Source organism: Buteo buteo, chromosome 3 (genome assembly GCF_964188355.1).
Source record: "Buteo buteo chromosome 3, bButBut1.hap1.1, whole genome shotgun sequence".
Taxonomy (NCBI): Eukaryota; Metazoa; Chordata; class Aves; order Accipitriformes; family Accipitridae; genus Buteo; species Buteo buteo.
In genome coordinates, this window is record NC_134173.1 from 72,954,787 (window position 1) to 72,974,397 (window position 19,611).

A 19,611-nucleotide genomic window follows, 5' to 3' on the forward strand; every position below is an offset into this window, starting at 1 on the left:
TCCTACCGCAGCCAGGAAAACATCTTATTTTCTATTCAGGGCAGATTCTGATATTACATTTCCAAAATCAAAGATGCCAACAACCCTTATTAGAATGAATTTTACATAGGGTTAAAGATTTTCTTGCCTAAAAACTCAGTCCGGCATTTGCATTAATTGCAGCTGGGGAAAGCTGTATCTTGGTCATCTGAATGTAAAAGAGTTGAGAGAGATTTGCATCATCTTTGTGCAGTTGTCTCATACTGTCCCCGTTAGATGTGCAGCTGTGATACAACTGAGTACACTCAAGTTACACATTTTAATTAGAAGGCCAATACAAAGTCAGTTATCAGCTGTATTCGGGGATGAACCCATCCGTTTCCCCCCTCCAAGAAATGACAGTGGGTGCCAGAAAGATCAGCTTCCCCCTGGGATTAAGGCCCAGCAGAGGGAACATATTCAACAGGGCATGTTGACATTGTGAGCAAGTTCTCACCATAAAGGAGAAAATAACTACTTGCATTTCCATCTCCTTACATAAGATTGTTCTGGTATCTCTTACTTACCGACTCTCCTTTTTCTCCTCTGAGTCCAGGAAGCCCTTGGCTGCCACTTTCTCCCTTGAAAAAGAAAGGGTGTTAATACCACAGAGTTAATTCATTCCTTTCTTGACAGGCATAGAAATAATAGATGAGGTTTCCTCTTACAACTTCCTGTGGACCCATTGGTGAAGTATACCACATTAGTGTTTGTATTTCATGGCCAGCTTTCCATTGCTTTGATTATTTGGGAAGCAATGCAACAAGGGTTTGACTGAGACTGTGGACACTTCAGGTCTGACCAGTCTCTACGGCCAAGATTTCGGCTCCTGACATAAGAACCGGGTGTACCTCATTGCATTTATACTGACTTCAATGTCCAAGTTCTCAGATTGATTTTATATTCTATTTTTCATATGAAAACACTGCTAGAAGCATTCAGAGTGCACTGGCAAGACAGAGGGCTCTCTCTTGTGAGGTATTTCAAAAGTTCTTATTCTCTGTTAAGCTAGGAAAGGTCGATTGCATAAGACCTAGAAGGTGCACACCTAAAATATGCAAAAAATAAACCTGTAAATATTGTCAAGATTTTAGAGCTTTTTTTTTTTTTTTAAATTCAAACCCCATTGTTTTCATTCATGCTAATTTTCATGATCAGCCAACTCCTCCCTTCCCTCACAGAAGGGTGCAACACACACAGAGTCACTCTCCCTGCTTGCTCCAATAGAAGGGAGCGAAAGGAACACAGAAAGAAGACAGTTGAAAACATACAGATTATAATGGGTAGAGGAATGAAAACTGAAGCAGCAAATACATAGGGAGGAAAAGAGAAAAATGGACAATCAAAAACCAAGCAAAACTTTTTCTTCACTTGTCTTCTAAAAAGAACAGGGGTGAAAGGGGTAAAGGATGAAAGAAGATGCATCATTCCATAAATATTCATCAGACACAGAACTAAAAGTGGTGCCAAAAACAGCAAGTTCAGAAAAAATACCTGCAAATCATTTTCACATACTGCTCTGCAGTCACAAAACTGGAAGAAGGACCACTTGAGGATATACCCATTACTAAGACTAGTTTAAGGCTATATGTGCAGTGTTGCCCCCAATTCCTTCAATTCCTCTAGCACCAGGAGCTGCTGGAGAGCAGAGGGCTCTTCCCACACACTTCCACCTAGCTCCTGCCTGATTCTCACCCAGAAGGTACATACCAGAAATATGCTGTGCTGAGCTCCCTATCCATCACCAACAAATAAAACATCCTCACCTATTTGTACCTCCCATAATCCTTCGCTCCTAGGGAGTTTAGGCACTTTGGACTTCAGTGTAGACACAGCATCAAGCTGAAAAAGTCCTGGAGCAGGAGCCCCGCAGCAGCAGTAAGTCCAGTGACCCCTGCACTCCCCAAATCTCCCCACATGGACCACAACAGCATTTAATCTTCTGGCTCTATTCAGTTTGTCTTGACCTATGCCCAAAAAAGCTGGGCTTAGCTGCACCAGACACTAAAACATCTGTCAGGATCACGCTTTCTTTTCCCCCAATGAAGATAGGCTTTTGAAAACACAGGAAATATCAAAGTTTATTTCTTTAACCATTGTCATTTTTTTGCCAAAAGAAAGAAACCTCACAGAGCAAGTAGCATATATGCAAAACCAATGTCACAGTCAATTCAAGTAGGCTGTGGCAAAATTCATAAAAATATGCAACTGTCTCTTTTAAGACACTTAAAGTATACCAAAACACCTTTCCAATTTGGAGGTGAAAAAATACATCCCGCTAGAGCACATCTAATACACTGGACTTCACAAACTTCCCAAAGGCAGGTAGCAATGTCATTTCTATGATGTGGACAAAAACAGATCTCACAGAGAAGTGATTTTGTCTAAATTGGGATCAATAGCAGCGCTGGAGTTGAGCAGAAGCCTGTTGACCATCAGTCCAGCACCCCAACCAGCCAGGCTAGCTGGCTGGCTGCAAACAACACAGCATGCAGAGCAAGTACAGAAGGAAAATAAATTAGACCGGGCTGTCGTTAGCATCTAAAATTTATCAATAGAACCCAGCTTCAGGCATGTTAGCCAATTCTTCCAAAGCTATTTCCTGTCTCACTCTTCCCCAATACCATCCTTTACTGTATCTCCTTCCAAAACATGTACACTGTGTCTCCATGCATTACCCTCAGTTTGGCAGCATGGGTGATTGAGACAGAGGTGTTCATCTCTGAGGGATTTTTTCACTTTTTCTAATAACTGCAAGCACTCCTGTTTTGCCCTGCCTTTGAAGACTTAAATTAGAGAGGAACAGAAACTCATTATCTTCCCACACTGGTTATACACTTCGAACATTTCCACTAGTCAGATGGTACCGTAAGAAAAGCCTGCCCAAACCTCCTCCCCTAAAAGAAAGGATATGCTATGGGAGCTCAGGATAGCAGAGCCTGAACACCAGTCTCTCCATCCTCAACTCACATAGACAACACCCACATTCACTTTACTTAACAGACCCTCAAACCGACCTCTTCTTAAAGAAAGCAGAAAGAACCACATAGTCATTATTCCTTCTTTGGATAAAGAATGAAAAAGCCACCAGCTACTACTGGTCTAGGGAAAACAAAACAAAACCAAACCCCAAAACTGTCTTAGCTTAGAAAAGGAGCCTTACAGACAGTCCTCCTGCCTTTGTCAACCTCTCTAAAGATCCCTGTTTGGGGGCAAAGGGGGGTGTTCTGGTTTTTTAACTCTGACCTTTCTCTCCCTGTTAGTATGCCCTGGTGGGATTAATTTCTCAGGTCACTCCCACCAGCTGCCTTGTTTTTCTGATATAGCTGAACCAGCTGCTTTGCTGGGTTCTTATACAGCCAAATAGTCTCTCACAGGGCATTTCTTACTATCAGCCTGTAAAATATTTTTGGATAATGCTCAAGTACCTGCAGCCTGTCTTGGGCAGTTATTTAGGGGTAGATTTCAGCTTTGCAATTTGTCCCACCTAAGAGACGCTCAGTAGTGATGATGTCTAAAGAGATAATTATGATTTTGACTTGGTCCTGATGTCACTCTGTTTTCACCTTTTCCTGATAATTTCTTTCCTTATTCATTTGTTTATCCCCACCTCTCTGGTTAGTCAATTAATGTTTGGCCTTTTCTTATGCTGTACTTGCTTGTTAGCCTATTTTAATCAAACCTAAGAGTATAGCAGAGATCTTATGATTTTTTTATTTTTTTTTTTTTTTAGTGTTTCTTGAAGCCCCAGCTCCTGGATTCAGGTAACAAATGGAAATCTTTGATATTCACTACCTTAAAAAAGCTTTACAGCCCTCCTCATTATACAACAACAAAGCTTTAAAACACAACACTTGCACCTTAGAAATGAGGAGCCAAGTTGAATGATCCTAAAACATTTTATGGACACTTATAACCCCATAATGCAGAAGCCACTCGTATTATTGTGGGGCCTTAGTCTTTCCTTAATAAAGTACCAGGTGGTAATACTGGGAAGTTGCAAACAGCACTGACTTTCTTCCCCATAGCCAGCATTTCAGCCTGAGTAGCTCAGTAATACTGCAGAGAGAGAGAGAAGGAGAGCAATATTAGTTCCTGCACATAGAGCAGGGACTGTGACAAGCTGGTCTTTGGCAACAGTGATGCAAGAACTTCTGTCAAGGTTGGTGTATGTTATTTAATCACAACATCTTTGCAAGTCAGGAGCAAAATCTATTACTTGCCTTATTTAACAGATAGAGAAGCTAAGCCGTTTGTCTCAAATCATCACATTTGTACCAAATTGTTGTCAGAGCCTGGATTTAAATGGCATCATGCCCAGCTCCCTGAGACTGTGACACAGTCCTGCCTTGGCTGTATACAAGTCTCAGACCACTACAGCCCAGGAGAAGTCACACCCATCTGTAGAGCAATTCAGCAACCCACCTGCAGGAGTGGGACAGCCATTTTGGGATCTGTTACAGAAAACCTGCTGATGCTGTGCTTGGATATACGCTATTTTGTATTTGACTAGTATCTCCTGCACCCGAGCAGAGTGCCATGTTACACAGTACAGACACCCTCACCACTGCAAAGACCTTGTCAGAGCAGTGAAAGACAACGGGATGTTGCTGCAGGGTGCTTTTATTATTATCATCATCATCCTTCTGCAACCTCCTCACAACACTCATGCCTCTGCCATTCTTCAAAACAGCCCATCATTATTTAAGCCGTCACAGATTAAAATAGAAAGCTGCTATTTATATACATGTGGAAGAATAAGGAAACATTTTCTGCAGTTTCAGTCAGGCATTAATGCACCCATGTTCTTTCATGCCAGCAGAAAACATACTCCAAAACACATCTCCTCATCATCCAAAACTTCTCCCTGCAGACAGCAGACCAAGCCTTGCCAAAAAAACACAACACAACACATTGCTGACGATGTCTGACCTTCCAAGACCCAGAGTTTCCTCCTTTCTCCTCTCACAGCGTTTCATAGTAACTGAGTAACATTTGGTGGGGTGCACTTTGTTTATTCACCAAACAGGTATAAATTCAGTGACGGAATTTGCGGAAGTGATTTAGATGGAAATAGTTTTGAATACAAATTGTTCCCAAACATCTTTTTAAATCACACAGACGGTGAAACTGCAAACCACCAATACCACCAACTTTCACCTCTTCACCAATGTTGTGAATCTTTGTTTTCTTCCAGTACAAGTGCTCCCTTTAAGTCAATTCTCTCACAGTTCTGTTTGTAACCAAGCACAGAAGGAAAATGCGCGTATGCTGAATGCAAACATGCATATCAAAGAAGCTTGCAGAATATGCAGGATAATATAGAGGCTGCACTTGAAGCAGACATCACAACCACTCTCCCACCCTGTTATCTAGGAAAAAGAGTACTGAGGAACATGGCCTATATTTAACATCATGATTCAGACAGTACTGCTAAGGATAACAGATTGTGGCTAATCCTTTACCCTAGTCTCAGGAAATTTTGTAGAGTGTGACTGGGAGGCTGCTACCTAACCTATGGATATCTAGTATTGCTGAGCAAGGCACAGTACAGAAGCAGCACGTGGTTTTCCAGGTGACTTATCATGAAAGCTGTGCATGAGCTAGTGAATAACACTAACTTGCAAAAAAAACAGTTTAGAATCTACAGGAAAAGATTTGGGAACACACTTACTCCAAGAATGACATAAAGCAGCAACAGAGAAGCTCAAATGCAAACCTAGAGCAAAGGTGGCCAGAGTCTCCTGCAGTCCCGGCCTCATCCAAAACTATCTGAACTCAGTCATATGCCAAACTGACTTATTTCTCAAAACCTTCAACTCCTCAACTTACTCTGAAACCGGGTTTTGTTGGTGTTGTTTTTATTAAACAAATGAACTAGCACGTATTACTGACCTTTTGACCTTTAGGACCTTCAGGGCCAATTGGCCCTCTCTCCCCCTAAGACAAAAAAAATCCCACAATTAGTCAGACTGATCTTTTCATTATATAACAAAGCAAGGGGCCCAATCCTACAACAAAAATGTTTTCAGGCTTTAGTGGAGAACAGACTAAACCAGACACACCCTCAAGAGCAATGACAATGAAGCTCGCTTCTCAGAGGTCCCAGTCACAGCCAATATAAGCAAGCACACTGCTTTTAAAGCTATGAGTTTTTTTCCAGTGTGACTATATTTACCTCTAGAATCTCTTCCTTTTTACTTGAAGAAGGATGCACGTAACTGGCCTGGGTAAGAATAACGACCTTCTTTTCAAGGTTGTTACCAGGACTACCAGCATGATCAAAATCACTGAATCAGGTAAAGCGAAAACACCTGGGAAGACTGCCATTACCTCTACAGACACCCCACCTGTGAATAACACATGCCTGGCTCTTTCTGTGATGTGCTTTCCACCTCTAGGTCTTAAAGTGCTTCACAAACAAATACAGCCCTTCTCATAACTCACTTGCACTGTGTCATACCCCGATTTCCAAACCTACCCAGCATGCCTTAAATGAAACACGCTCATTGCAACACTCACCTTTCGTCCAGCAGGACAGGAGCAGTTGACAGTCTTGAGGTGGCCAACTTGCTCGTTGCCAACAGTGGGCCTCACTTCCAGGGGAGGTGATTCCGTCAGGACTGTGACCTGGCACTACACCCAAATACCCAAAGTCATGATAAAGCCCTCAATGCTAGAGAGCTTCCTCTTCCACCCACTTTAGAGAAACCACGTAGGCATTACTGACTAATGCACAGCTAAATGAGTCCTAGTGAGGAATGAAATCCCACAAAAGCCATTCATTCAAGCAGTAGGGAAAAATGTGTCAAAATGAACAATGAATCTCTTTAGCCAAGGTTGAGGGGAGAAGAGTGAGAGGAGAGTGGAAGTTTCTTATGAGAGTTGAGCACAGGAAACTAAGCAGCAACTGGCACCAGTTTAGCTCTTCCCAAATAAAACCAGTGGGAAATGTTGAATATTTCATGCTGCATTTCTGTTGTTCCATCATCATGTCAGGGTTTTGTTTCCCCTGACAGTTTGACAAGGAAAGAGCAACTTGGAAACTTCAAATTTCTCATACTCATCCCTCTGCAATGGTCCTCTTCTGGCACTGCTACATTACCAATTATATAGTTAGGTTTCATTCACCATCATTAAAAAAAAGATAATCCCACACCGCCATATATTCCCTGATTTATGTAATAGATTTCAACAAAGAGTGTTCATGTGAAAATGAATAAATGACAAAAAGAAGCTTACTGGTCCAGAGGGAATGTCACAGCAGGTCTCCAGTTCAGCATGCCGAGAATCACAGTATATAACCATCCGCTGAAGATCAAACTAGAAGACACAGTGAGGCAATAGTCTCAGAGACAGTGAATTATTAAAGACTGCATGTCCTTCTGCTTGGATACAAACAGTGCAGACAGATACAAACAGTGCAGACAAATACAAACAAAAAACAGATGGGGCTAACTTCACAGTGATTCTATGGATCCTGTAGTCAATCTCTCTCTCTCTCTCTGTCAATAGTAGACCAATATCTCAGCATGCTTCAAGAGTGCTGAGCTAATGAGACCCTGAATATGCCTATTAAAATTCTAGTGCAGGTTTTCATGCAAATAAGGAGGCATGCTAATCCCCATGTTCTGGCCAAATTTCTGTCTGAGAAGACATATTCTGACCACCTCTATCCTTCCTAGAATTTCATCTAGACATAAAGTTTGGTTTTCTCCTGTTGTGCCTTGCATCTTCTAACCATTTACCCCTGCGTGAGAAATGCTATTAGCACATTTAATATGCACGTTCCATCCGTTTTGCACAGCTAAGAAAGATTACACAACTCTCAAAACACCAAACAATCATGCATAAGTTACACCAGGTTAACACTGCTGCTGGACAATCAGGTCCAACCCGCAGGTCTCAACTTCAATTCAATTGGAGCAAGAGTAATTTAGGATCAGGTATCTTTTCTGAGGAACTGAGAATATATCATGACTCTGCTGAGTTAACGAGCTTTCTTTTTTCTCCTATCTCTTCCTATCACAAGTGGAAACATTCATAGTGCCAAGATCAGACAGCAAAAGACCTTTATGTGTGTAGTTGATGGTATTTCTGAATGATTTTGTCTCTGATTTTAACTACTGCACATTCTGGAACTAGGCAGAAGGATGAAATGGATTTCTCATTTTTAATCCCTATTACGGAGATATTGACAGTCTCACATAAAAAGACAGCAAATCTTGTACATGATGAGATGCCAATCTGTCTTAGCTATGTAACACAGGTAACATTTCAGTGATGCTGCTTCAGGAAAAAGGTCAATTACAACATAATCCCCAAAACCCCATTCACATGCTGCAAACCCAGTGCTGAACATTACCCCAGCTCCAATCGGCACATGCAGTACTTACATCGATGGGGACACTATCATACAAGCGTTTGCCAATCACAGTCTTTCCTTGAATGTCAATATTTTCCCTGTCTTCAATAGGCAACATCTGCACCAGTCTGCAGTCTATGTAAAGTGAGACAGCCTTTGACTGAATGCTGAGGGCGATTTTGTGCCAGCTGCGGTCAAAAAGATCACCGACTCGTGCATTTCGGAAGACCACTCTCACAGCATCCTTGGTGAGCCCAATGGCATTGTACTCTACAGCTTTGTTCTCTCCGTCCAGTCGGATCGAGACCTGCAAGCAGACAGAAGTGATTTTGCTAAGAAAGTACAAAGCCTTCTCCTTTCTCCTGCCTCCTTTCCATCACAACTGACACCCCAAAGTCAGGGATGGTAGAGCATGTGGTGAGAAGCCCAAGCAAGAGCAGACAACAGACTTTTGATTGAGATATGGACAGGGAGCCTACATCTGTTCTAGTAAATAAGACGGAGCAGGGCACAGGCTTGGGTGCAGACCCATGACCACCTAAAGCCTTCTCTTGTGAGTACGATCCTTGACATGGTTTCAGCACATGCCACCTTGATGCCTCCCAAGCAATGCTTGGGAACGGTTGGGTGGTAGCACATGTCAGGGGCATCTCCCCAAAGGCAGACAGACAAAGCTGAACCTGTTTTGGATCCCTCTCTCCTGTGCAATCCTCCACTACTTCCCAGCAGGCTCTGTGCTCTTTAGTCCCATCACATTCCTCAACCATCCCATGGGGCATGGACGAATGCCTCATTGCCTGGTATGAAACCAGTCTGGTGAGCTGTAGCACTGCCCACGCTTTATTTCAGATGCTTTGAACAGAAAACTACAACTACACCCTCCCCCTCCCACTGTGTTGCAAGCTATGGAGCAGGCAAAAATAGGCTTTTGAAGACATTATACTTTTAGTTCATTTACAAATTGATTCTTCTTTTACCAAAGTCAGGCAGTTAGTTACAAGCAAGCAGCAGGGAGCAGAGCAAAGCACAGAGCCAGGGTAACAAATGATGCATCCGCAAGCTGCAGAGCTGGAAAGAGTTTGGCCACATCAGGGCTGAGCCGTGTCTGATGTAAGCAGCCCAGGGTAGGCTGACTCCAGAACTGACCCAACATCTCCATGCAGCTGAGCCCCGTGCTGGCTGGAAACGCCAGCTCAGATCAGCATTAGCTCAGACGTGTCTGCAGTCCGTAAGCTATGCAGGTCTGCAGTGTAGTGGCCAAACCACTACTGACTTTACATGAAACAAGGCTCATGAGGCTCTAAGGCACCTCTGGCACCACAATTTAAGGCACTTTTGAAAGTATTACTGAAATTCTTGAGTGCTTTTTTCTCTCCACACCTAAGCAGTTCAAGTTTTTAGCTGTCTCCAAGAAATATTGAGTGAAACACACACTTTCACTCTGCAGGAATTAGGAATGCATGTAGCACAGTAAATCATGGTTCATTTAACAAAGTAGAGCTGATAATAATTTTCATACAAACCTTTTACCATTGTCTGAAACTCAGTTAGCTAAGTCCTCAGACTGCACCTATCCTTCACTGTGAGTTCCCAAAATCCTTTTGAATACCGGTTCCAAAGCAGCAATACTGCATTACATGGCTACATGAGCCCACACCAACAGCCCAGTTTAGAGTCATGGGTAATGCCATCAGCACCATGTTGGTACTGAGCAGAAAACCGTACAGCCCATCCAAACCAACTCCTCCTCAAGCATACTTGAACCCCTAAACTATAGCATGCTGCTAAGAACATGCTACATAGGAACAGACAGCCCTTTATTACACTCTTATGGTATTTTTCTTCTGAGAACCTGAGAGTACTTGACAAAAATTCTGCAGCAGCCAGGACTCAGGGTTGTGGAGCAATAATAGGTGTTACATCCACGTCCTAAGTAGGGAACCCATCATGCCTTTGCATGATATCTAGAAGTCTGTGCAAAAACTTGACATAGCTCACTGCTCTGTAGTACCTCATTGTGGCAATCTTTTTCCAAACAGGCAAAATATTTTCCCTAAACAGAACTACCTGAACAAAACAACCTAAAACCCAAAAGTGGTTTCAAGAGCAAGGATGGCATATTTTTCTCCCCTTTTCCAACTAACACATCTATCTGCACACTAACAACAATCAAGGTCTATGCAAACCTTCCTTCAGGGTTTGAATTAAAGGTAAAGGATTTTCAGCAAAATGAACTGAAAGACAGGTAAAGGGATTTTTACAAGTCCACAAGGAAAAAGGAGTGGGAGGTTAGGGCAAGAAAGCTGGTTCATGCCACAAAAGAGAAACAAGGCTCTTCTTGCTGGCTGCAAAGGGCCTCGTACCTGTGGTATGCCGTACTTGTCAATAATCTGCCAAATATACCAGTCTTCTTTCCTGGAAGCCTTCCGGAATTTGAAGGTAGTTACAAAGGCGTATTCATCAGGGAGACCTTGTGGAAACACATCCCTGGCATGGGGAGGGGAAAAGAGAGCAATGTATCAGGCTCAGCAATGAAGAGCAGAACTTCTAAAACTCTCTGCATGTCCCAGCAGTGCTTCCCAAAAGCATCATATAGTTCCTTCAAAATCTGCTGTATCTGTCAGCCTGCAGAGAGATGAAGGTGAGCTTCATCTGGTGGTGAGCTTGTGCCCTCCAGGTGTTTCTGTCCTTGAGGAGCCCTTTTTCATTGCAATGGCGAAGCTCTCAAATTAAATAAGAAACAGTGAAAATCTGCAGTCTAGTATCCATCATGTCAAAACAGTTGTTTTTCACTAGATGCTTCAGTTCATGCAATCTGTAAAGCATTCTGTTCTTCTCCAGATGCACTGGAGACCTGTGACATCTGAGAATGGGCAGACACACCTGAAACCCCCTATAAATGGAACAAGTTATAGCAACAAATATTGTAATATTTGCCCCAAAACAGGGACTACACCTCATGGCTGTCCAAGGTGATGTTCCTTGGCTAATGGCCTGGGACAACAGAAGAGCCTTCTCAAATCAAACACTGCAAACACATTAGGCAGAAATTTACCCAGTGTGACACCATGATCCATGCATAAGTCTGTAGTAACCAAAACCAGCACTGTTTGACTCAGCCCCAGCATAAGGAACATACCATAAACTGAGCATGCAGGGCTGGACAGAGGGGATAACTAACCCAGTATCACTATTTTCTTGTCACTAGCCATTACTGGGTGCCTAAGAACGAGAATGAACAGCACAAATGTATCCTCCCTACCTCCAACTCTTTGGGATACAGGGGTCAAACTCAGAGACAACTGAAAATTCTATATTATTAACTTTTTATGGATTTATCTTGTATGGACTTCTCCAGTCTCCCCTTGAACTCAGGTAAACTTACTACATTCACAACATCCTTTGGCAAGGAATCACACAGCTCTGCTACCCACTGTATAATGAGCCTCCTCTTGTTTGTTTAGGACCCAGCTCAGTTCTTATAAGGGACAACACAATGAACGTATTCTTTTCCTATTTTTTATGCCATTCATGATTTCACAAACTTTGCTTATAATGCCTTTAAGCCATCTCTTTTCCCAGCTGAAGAGTCCCAGTTAACTTCATTGTTCCCCATGCCCAAGCCAGCCTGCTCCTCTGATCATTCCTAAATAGACCCTTCCTAAATATCATGTCTTTGCTTCCGGACATCTGAGCAGTCAGGCATAAGCACCCATTAGAAAACAAAACACAACGGCAGCAATTAATGAAGAGCAAAACAATGAAGACAGATTCTCTTAAGGAATACTTGACATAGTCCGTCACTATGCAGAAACTGGCACAGGCAAACGCACACAAAACTACAGGCTTTTAATGGTGTTTAAAGCAAAAAATCCTCAGGATTTCCAAAACACTTTGTTTTGCAATTACAGCAAAGGTTGAAAGTCAGTCTTTCCTAATGCCAAAATATTCAGTCACCTTTTAATCTGTGCTTTGGATTTCCTATATTTTTAGCCTGGTTAAAAATTCAGAACACTGTGGTTTCATCCACTACTGTGGCTTTTACCGTATAAAATGCCCATGCAGGCTATGCACCATTATAATCTGGTCTTCCCACCGGGGACACGGGCACTCTCTGAAGTCTTCCAACACAAGAGTAAACTGAACCAGGCGCCCACTAGCTCCTTTACAAAATCCTTCCCCTAGGAGAGCAGACAAGGCTGTCTCACTTCTTGGTACTAGCTATTCACAAACTAGCCCTCCCTAGTCACAGATCCACCTCACATCAGCACCCATCTCTCCCATGGCACACAAAATAGCCAGACGCTCCCTCCCTTCATGACAAAACAAAAGTGTGTCAGTTGTCACTCTTGTGGCAGACTTGCCACGGAGAATACCACTGGCATGACTAAGGCACTGAAAGCCACCAAGAAAGACTACAGTATTTTTGGCAAGAGAGAGTCAGGTCAGTCACATCACCCCTCCCAACAGGGCACCCCGCCAGGTCTCCTTCACCGCTGACATGCCTTAGTGCAAACTTCCTATCAAAATGGCTTTGCACACTCATCGTGTCCAAGTTTGTTAAAGAAGAAGATGCATGCCTCAGCTTTTAACTTCACTGACGGTTTGGGCTGTTTTCCTCCACCCCTTCAAGAAACTTCAGCAAGGTGGCAATGTTGATAGTTGAAAGGGCATTGCTTACCGCTTCATCCTCTTGAACAAAAACCACGGACATTTCTACACGAGAGTGTTGCCAGCGGGGGCATTTCCCTGTGGCTCAGCTCCCCAAACTCTGTAATTTCAACATCCATGCCTAGTGCATTTAGCTTCACTCACTTCTCACCACCTATCCTCATCATCACAACTGGGTTTAACGACTTCCCTGCCCTTTAAGATTCTGATTCACATTTTGGGCACAGACAGCCCTATTGAACTACTTTCCTAGCTACAGCCCACCACCAGCTCCAAACTCCTACTGAATGAAAAGCAAGCAGAGAAATGGTTTCTTATTTAATCCAGTGGTGGCACAAGGTAGCAGAGTTACAGCTCTGGGGGTGCTTTGCTCTCTTGCTGATCCATAGTACGTTTGCTATCGTCACATCAACAGCAGCAGGACACATGCTTTCAATGCTGCCTTTCCCTAATGGTTTTTCAACTCTGCATACGCAGGTGTGCTTGTTTCCAAGTACAAATTAAAGGCAGTGGCTGTAACTGCAGCATCACTGCTTTGTTGAGCAGGGAGGTATAGGAGCATGTGGTTGAAATTAGTCCCCCAAGATACCACATTGAGCCTTGGGCCTGACAAAATACAACCAGATCTGTAAGAGCCATCTGCTGGCCTCTATGCTAAGAGTCTTTCTGAATAGCTCTGAGCAGGGAACAGGAATATCACCATGCGAGCTTAAATTCAAAAAGGCTTTTCAGATGCTTAATGCCCACAGAAATAACTGGGAGTTAGGTACCTAAATATCCTTGTGAGTCTGGCCAAATCTCATCACACAGAGGCTGACAAATGGCCCATCAGGTAGATTTAAACTGATAGAAATCTATAATGACCTATTACCTGTCACCCTCAACTGATTTTTAAAGGTGCCAAAGAACTGGCTGCAAGTTCCTAACAGAGAAAGGTTTCGTGCCAAAAGCAAACCTAAAGACACTCTCGTTGCTCTGAAGAGACGATAAAAGCTGTTTCTGAAGTCCTTGGTCCCTGCATTTTTTACAGAGATGCATTACTGCATAAATAACAAAAACTTTGTTTATGAGTTTTCATTTATTTCCTCACTAAAAAGTGATCTCCATCTAGAAGCTCAGCTTTACTTAGGAATCCAAGGGCAGGAATTGCTGTCCCCAGAAATGTTTTATTTCCTTCTTTCACCCAAGGCTGAATTGAACTGATGATCCATATTATGGAGCTTTGCTGGCTGCCTGGTACCTACAGGGAACACTCTGCCAGCTCCTTGGTCTATAATTCTGACAACAGGATAGATTGCAGAAGAGGCCCTTATAAAACTCCAAGACAAGAGAATCCCCCAGTGCTGCAGGTTAGTCTAAGAGTTAATTAACCCAGCTACAAGGTCAGGTGATTCACAACTTCTACAGAGGAAAAATGATAATAAGCAGGCAGAAGACTCTTTTAGCCATTGCCCATTTTCAATATATAGCCTCCCTCTTACATGCTTTTGTTTGGCCTGAGAGCCTACATCTGTGACAATCAGCATGAGATCCTACATCTATAATAATAACAAAATGGAGAAAAATGAGATTATCAGTTCTCATTTCAGACACTGAATGCAACAACAATTAATAGGGTGTCTGCATTTGGTGAGGAAGAGCATAATTAATGTATTTGGGAAATTTGACCACTTTCACAACGGCTAAAAAACATTAATATGAAATGTAACTCACTAAGTTCTGTGAAACAAGGTTGGAGAAAGCCAGTTCATTTCCATATGCATCATATCACCAGAGGCTCTTAGAATGACAGAAAAAAAAAAGGAAAAAAAAGGAGAAAGGGAAAGAAAAGGCTATGGAAGGATTGTCACAACACAGAATCAACTCCACCCATACAACCTTGACAGACATTTTTTTGGCCTCTACTTCAGAAACCTCGGTGATGGAATAGATACAACCTCTCTAGGTAATTTCTTCCTGTGTTTCACTATCCTACAGGCTGCAAAAAAAGTTTACCCTGAATCTCACTTGCTATAGCTTAATCTTCCTGAAACAACTTTTTTTCCACAAGAAACCACACGAGCAACTTGTTCTCCTCTCTTTGCTGCAGCCTTTTGTATGTCTATCAGCTCTCCCCTCAGTCCTTTACTCTCTAAAAACCCAAAAAAAGCCTTCAGTCATTCCACCTCAGTCATGCTTAGTCTCTTTTGTTAGAAGTAGGAGACTTAATGTCTATATTCACACTAGTAAATAATGGTCAGGGTCCATTCTCTAGCGATGAGTGCAGTTCAGATGAATGCTGCTTTCCTGAAGGGAATGACTGTATCCAAACTGCCTTTGGGGAGCAGTCTCTGGCATGCTCCGTCCTCCACACCAGGCCCAGGCATTGCCTGGGATAACACTGCTTGACATCAGCCAAAACAAACTTGACACGAGCACATAAAGAGGCGAAGAGCACAAATTTTATGGGTCTAGTGCTGGGGCCCATGAATTCACCCGGTTTCATCGACTAGTAAAGAAGAAGACTACAAAGAACTCCTCAGGTATGCTCCTACCAGACATATTCCTACTAACTTCACAGCAGATTTGGACAGACATGTTTATTCTTCCAGATGACAAGCACTTGTCTGGTAATAGAGGTCATGAGATCAGATATGGGCCACAGCAAGATCCTTCAGGTGGGAGTCTGCTCTCACCGCTTTCTTAGAGCAAGGAGTCACTTGTCTCATCCCTGACTTCAGCACAATATCTTGGTCTTTTTCCAACTCCAGCACCATGGGAAATTTTGGGACAGGTCGCAGACCAGGCTTAATAACTGCCTCCGGTATGGGGGACGAGAGTGGGAAAGGGAAAGACAGGGCTGGGAGAGAGTGGGAGAGGGTGCAGCATTGAATTACAAATCCCAGAATCACTGAAGGTGGAAGAGACCTCCTGAGATCATCTAGTCTAAAGAAGGTTTTTCTTGTGTTCAGTTTGAATTTCATTATTTTAATTTGTTCCCATTGCTTCTTGTCCTGTCAATGGATACCACTGAGAAGATTCTGACTCCATCTTTGCTTCCTCCCCATCAGGTACTTACACACATGGATAAGATCCACCCCTCCCAAGCCTTTTCTTCTCCAGGCTGAAGAATCCTAGCTGTCTCTGCTGTTCCCCATATACAAAATATATGTTTGAGAAGAAGTAAGGAACAAGGAAGCAGGTTTCATGTTTAGTGTAGGAGGTTTTGGTATCTTTGTGTAGAATTTTCTTCTCTGTGGAGCAGAACAAATGATGAGAGCAGGGCAAGAGCTCAAGGAGAAACCCAAGGCAGGTAACTGAAGTCAAAGTTGATGTCAGGAGACAGAGTCCCCAGACAAAACCACCAAGGTTTACATGCCCAAAACAACCCAAGACTCAGAAACTGGGGAAGACAACACTGTACCTATATAAAGAGTAAACAGACCATGACTAGAAGCTAGGCCAAGCATCAGGAAGTTCTGTGAGGTGGCCGCTGAGGACCAAGCCAGGCTGGAACGAGACCAGGCAAGAGAAAATTGAGGGATGGACATGGCCACGACGATGGCTCTGGAGTCAGGACTAGGAGAAATAGATGGAGGGCAGAACAAGATAGTGAGCCAAAAGCTTGGTATTAGCCAAGAGTACAGTAATGAGAAACAAGACTAAGTACCCAAAACCAGAAATCTGGTGCACACCTTTGGCCAGAACATCCACTGAGGAGCCATGAGCAAACAGTATGACAGCCTGTGAGAGACTGTAAGAGTTAATATCTCAAACACTGTGGTGGGGCAAGTTCTGCTCAAAGACGAACTCGGCATACAGCAACACTGCCCAGCAAGGAACCACAGGTGAAAAGCAGCCGCTGAGCATCCACCAGCACAGACATCAGCAACAGGACTGGGAGGGAGTGCTGGAGGGTGCGCAGCAAACTGGTCTGATAAACTGAGCCAAGCAGCTCACTGTGGATGACCAAACATCAAACAAGGGTCGTGTTTGCAGGGAAGGGGAAGTTACTCCCCAAATAACCCCCCAAGCCCACCGATCTGTTTCCCAAAGCCTCACAAACTGCTCTTGACACCTAATGAGCCTAATGAGTTTGAGTGCCCGCCCCAAGGAGGGGCAAGGACGATAAAAGGGAGCGAACTGAGGCCCCAGGTGCGTGCCCACTGGAACTGGACCCCTCAGTTGGGTCTGGACTACTGGACCTGGACTACTGACTGGACCTACACTGGACCCAGGACCGGTGATACCTTTCTCTTTCCCTTTTTCTCTCTTTGTCTTGTTCTCTCTTTACTTTTCCATAACCCCTACACCTCATCCTTTTAAGACATAAAACCATTGACCAAGTCTGGGACTAGGAGTGGATCCAGCTGCCCCTAAGCTCTTCTCTGAGGAGGAGTCTAGAAAGCAAGAGGGTCTGCTCCGAGCCTCCTGACCCAATGGGAGGGATCTCCTCATTCCCTGAACTGATGTATATGGTTACCACGGGTTACACGGTTTACAGAAGTAGTCTCATGCCAATTCCTGTTGTGAGAAACCACACCACCTACTGTTATTCCTCCCAAGTTCAGTTTGCTTCTGCCATGAATAAAATCTTTAACTGATCATTTGGTGTCATTTCACCCTAATTTAGCCTGAGGGAATTCCGAATTCAGCATGACTCCCTGGTCTGTCCAGCCTGGGTTGTGACATAGCGCCAGTTACCTGAGGAGCAGGGAGAATCACCAGCCAGATTTATGGACCAGCCCTCAGCCTAGAGACCTGTAAGACCTGCTAGAGACCTGTAAGTCCCTCAGTGACCAGGACATTGACCACAGCCAAGCTCCTGGCTGTTGTGTCTCCTTGCTCATAGAACCATCACAGGATGCCTCACCACAAAGAGGAAGAAAGTTCATAGTTGTAGGTTCCAGATCAGAAGATGAATAGGCACATCTCCCAGGCAGCTAAGCTGGTACTTTGTAAAAGTACTACTGCTTATATAAAAGGATTCAAATCCTTTAAGTAGATAATAAAGTGAATTACATATATTACTCAGTTAATGATTTTGTATCTAATTATGAGATGTTGCTATCAGTTGCTAAACGTTGCTTGAGGTTATCTGCAAGACAGGACAGATGTTTTTGTTTTGTTTATTATTCCAGTTATCAGTTTTGTGCAGCTTTACAAGATTTCATTTTCTGTGCACAATGACCCTATATGCACCATCGCAGAATCCTGACATCCAAAGGCTAAAATGAACCAAATATGCAGACACCTTTGATGGTGTTTTATATCTACTTATTTCAAAAACAACAACAAATAAATGGGTGCAATCTGAGCCTACAGAAAGTCATCATAGCTGGTTGGTCTGACTTCACTCCCTCAGTCTTTCTGGGAAAACAACAGAAACAACAACAACAACAAAGTACTTCAGCCCTTAATTTGAAAAAGGAATGCAAATGGACAACTCTCTGTAATCTGTGCTAACTTGTTCCAATGGTTAATTATGTTCATTGTTAAAAGTGTGCCTTTCTTCTTCCATGCTGGTTTTTGATGTCGTTAACAGGTAGTCACTGACTTTCAGCCTACCACTATCCTTAGCACCAAAGACCCTTTACCAAACTTCGCTTTCCCAGAGGTTCTTATAGAGAGCGATCACCTCAGTTGTTAACCGCTTCTTAATTTTACCTGACTACACTGCACTTCTTGTACTTCTCACTATTAGACCTGCTTCACAGTTCTTTAAACTTTCATTCACTCCATTTCTATCTACTGAATTATGGAAACAAGGACTGGATGTAGCATCCCAGCACTGGTGACTGAGTTGCCTGATATGGAGGTAGTCAGCTCATACTTGACAGTTCCTGCTTATACACCCAAAGATTGCACTAGTCCTATTTGTCATAATATCACCCAGAGGTCAGATTCAGTAGATCATCGTTCCCAGGATTTCCTAAGTGCAAACTGGACTTCTTCACTTCAAGCGCTTCTTTCCAAGTCGTCTTGGTGGTAATGCTTTACAGTGATAAAGCCCACTACCACTACCTGTTACATGCCGCAGCAAGCAGATATTCTACACAGAGACTGCTGTGAGCCAAACAAAATAATAGGTTTATTCCCCTCCCCCCTACCACCAGTTTTGTATATACTATGTAACAAGACCAAGATGTCTTTAGTCGGCTGGCATTCTCCCAGATCATGAATTTACTCACCCTGAGGCTTAACCTCATTTATGGACTTTAGAGAAAACAGCTTTCCTTTCAGTATAATTTTTTTTTCTTTTTTAAAGACTGTGTGTTTATATGGAGAAAGAGGGGGAGGGGAGAAGGGTGAATCAATCCATGCTGGCTCCAGGATGAAAAAAATATTGTGAAATTAAGCAACAGTAAGTCACAGGACATCTCAAAGTAAAGCTTTGAGCTGAGTAAAAAGAGCTAAAACAGAATAAAAAATAACAGCCCTCATCCATAAGAATGAAAAGAATTACTATCGATTTTTTAAGCTGAAGTTCAAACCAGCACAGAGAAATGTACTGCAAAAATGTTAATGATGACAATTCAATCTATGGCTCGTGGTTACTCAGTGAAATTATGCACTCA

The 19,611-nt window shown here is 43.0% G+C and overlaps 1 protein-coding gene across 1 annotated transcript in view; it reads right to left on the reverse strand.

The window, feature by feature from the left end:
• COL22A1 (collagen type XXII alpha 1 chain) overlaps positions 1-19,611 on the reverse strand; it is a 233,160-nt gene that overhangs the window by 126,245 nt on the left and 87,304 nt on the right. The window contains exons 6-11 of the mRNA XM_075024010.1: positions 10,747-10,870; positions 8,415-8,690; positions 7,261-7,341; positions 6,541-6,654; positions 5,914-5,958; positions 546-599 (exon numbers count right to left, since the gene is read on the reverse strand). Coding sequence (XP_074880111.1) covers positions 546-599; positions 5,914-5,958; positions 6,541-6,654; positions 7,261-7,341; positions 8,415-8,690; positions 10,747-10,870 — 694 coding nt within the window. The remainder of the gene's footprint in view (positions 1-545; positions 600-5,913; positions 5,959-6,540; positions 6,655-7,260; positions 7,342-8,414; positions 8,691-10,746; positions 10,871-19,611) is intronic.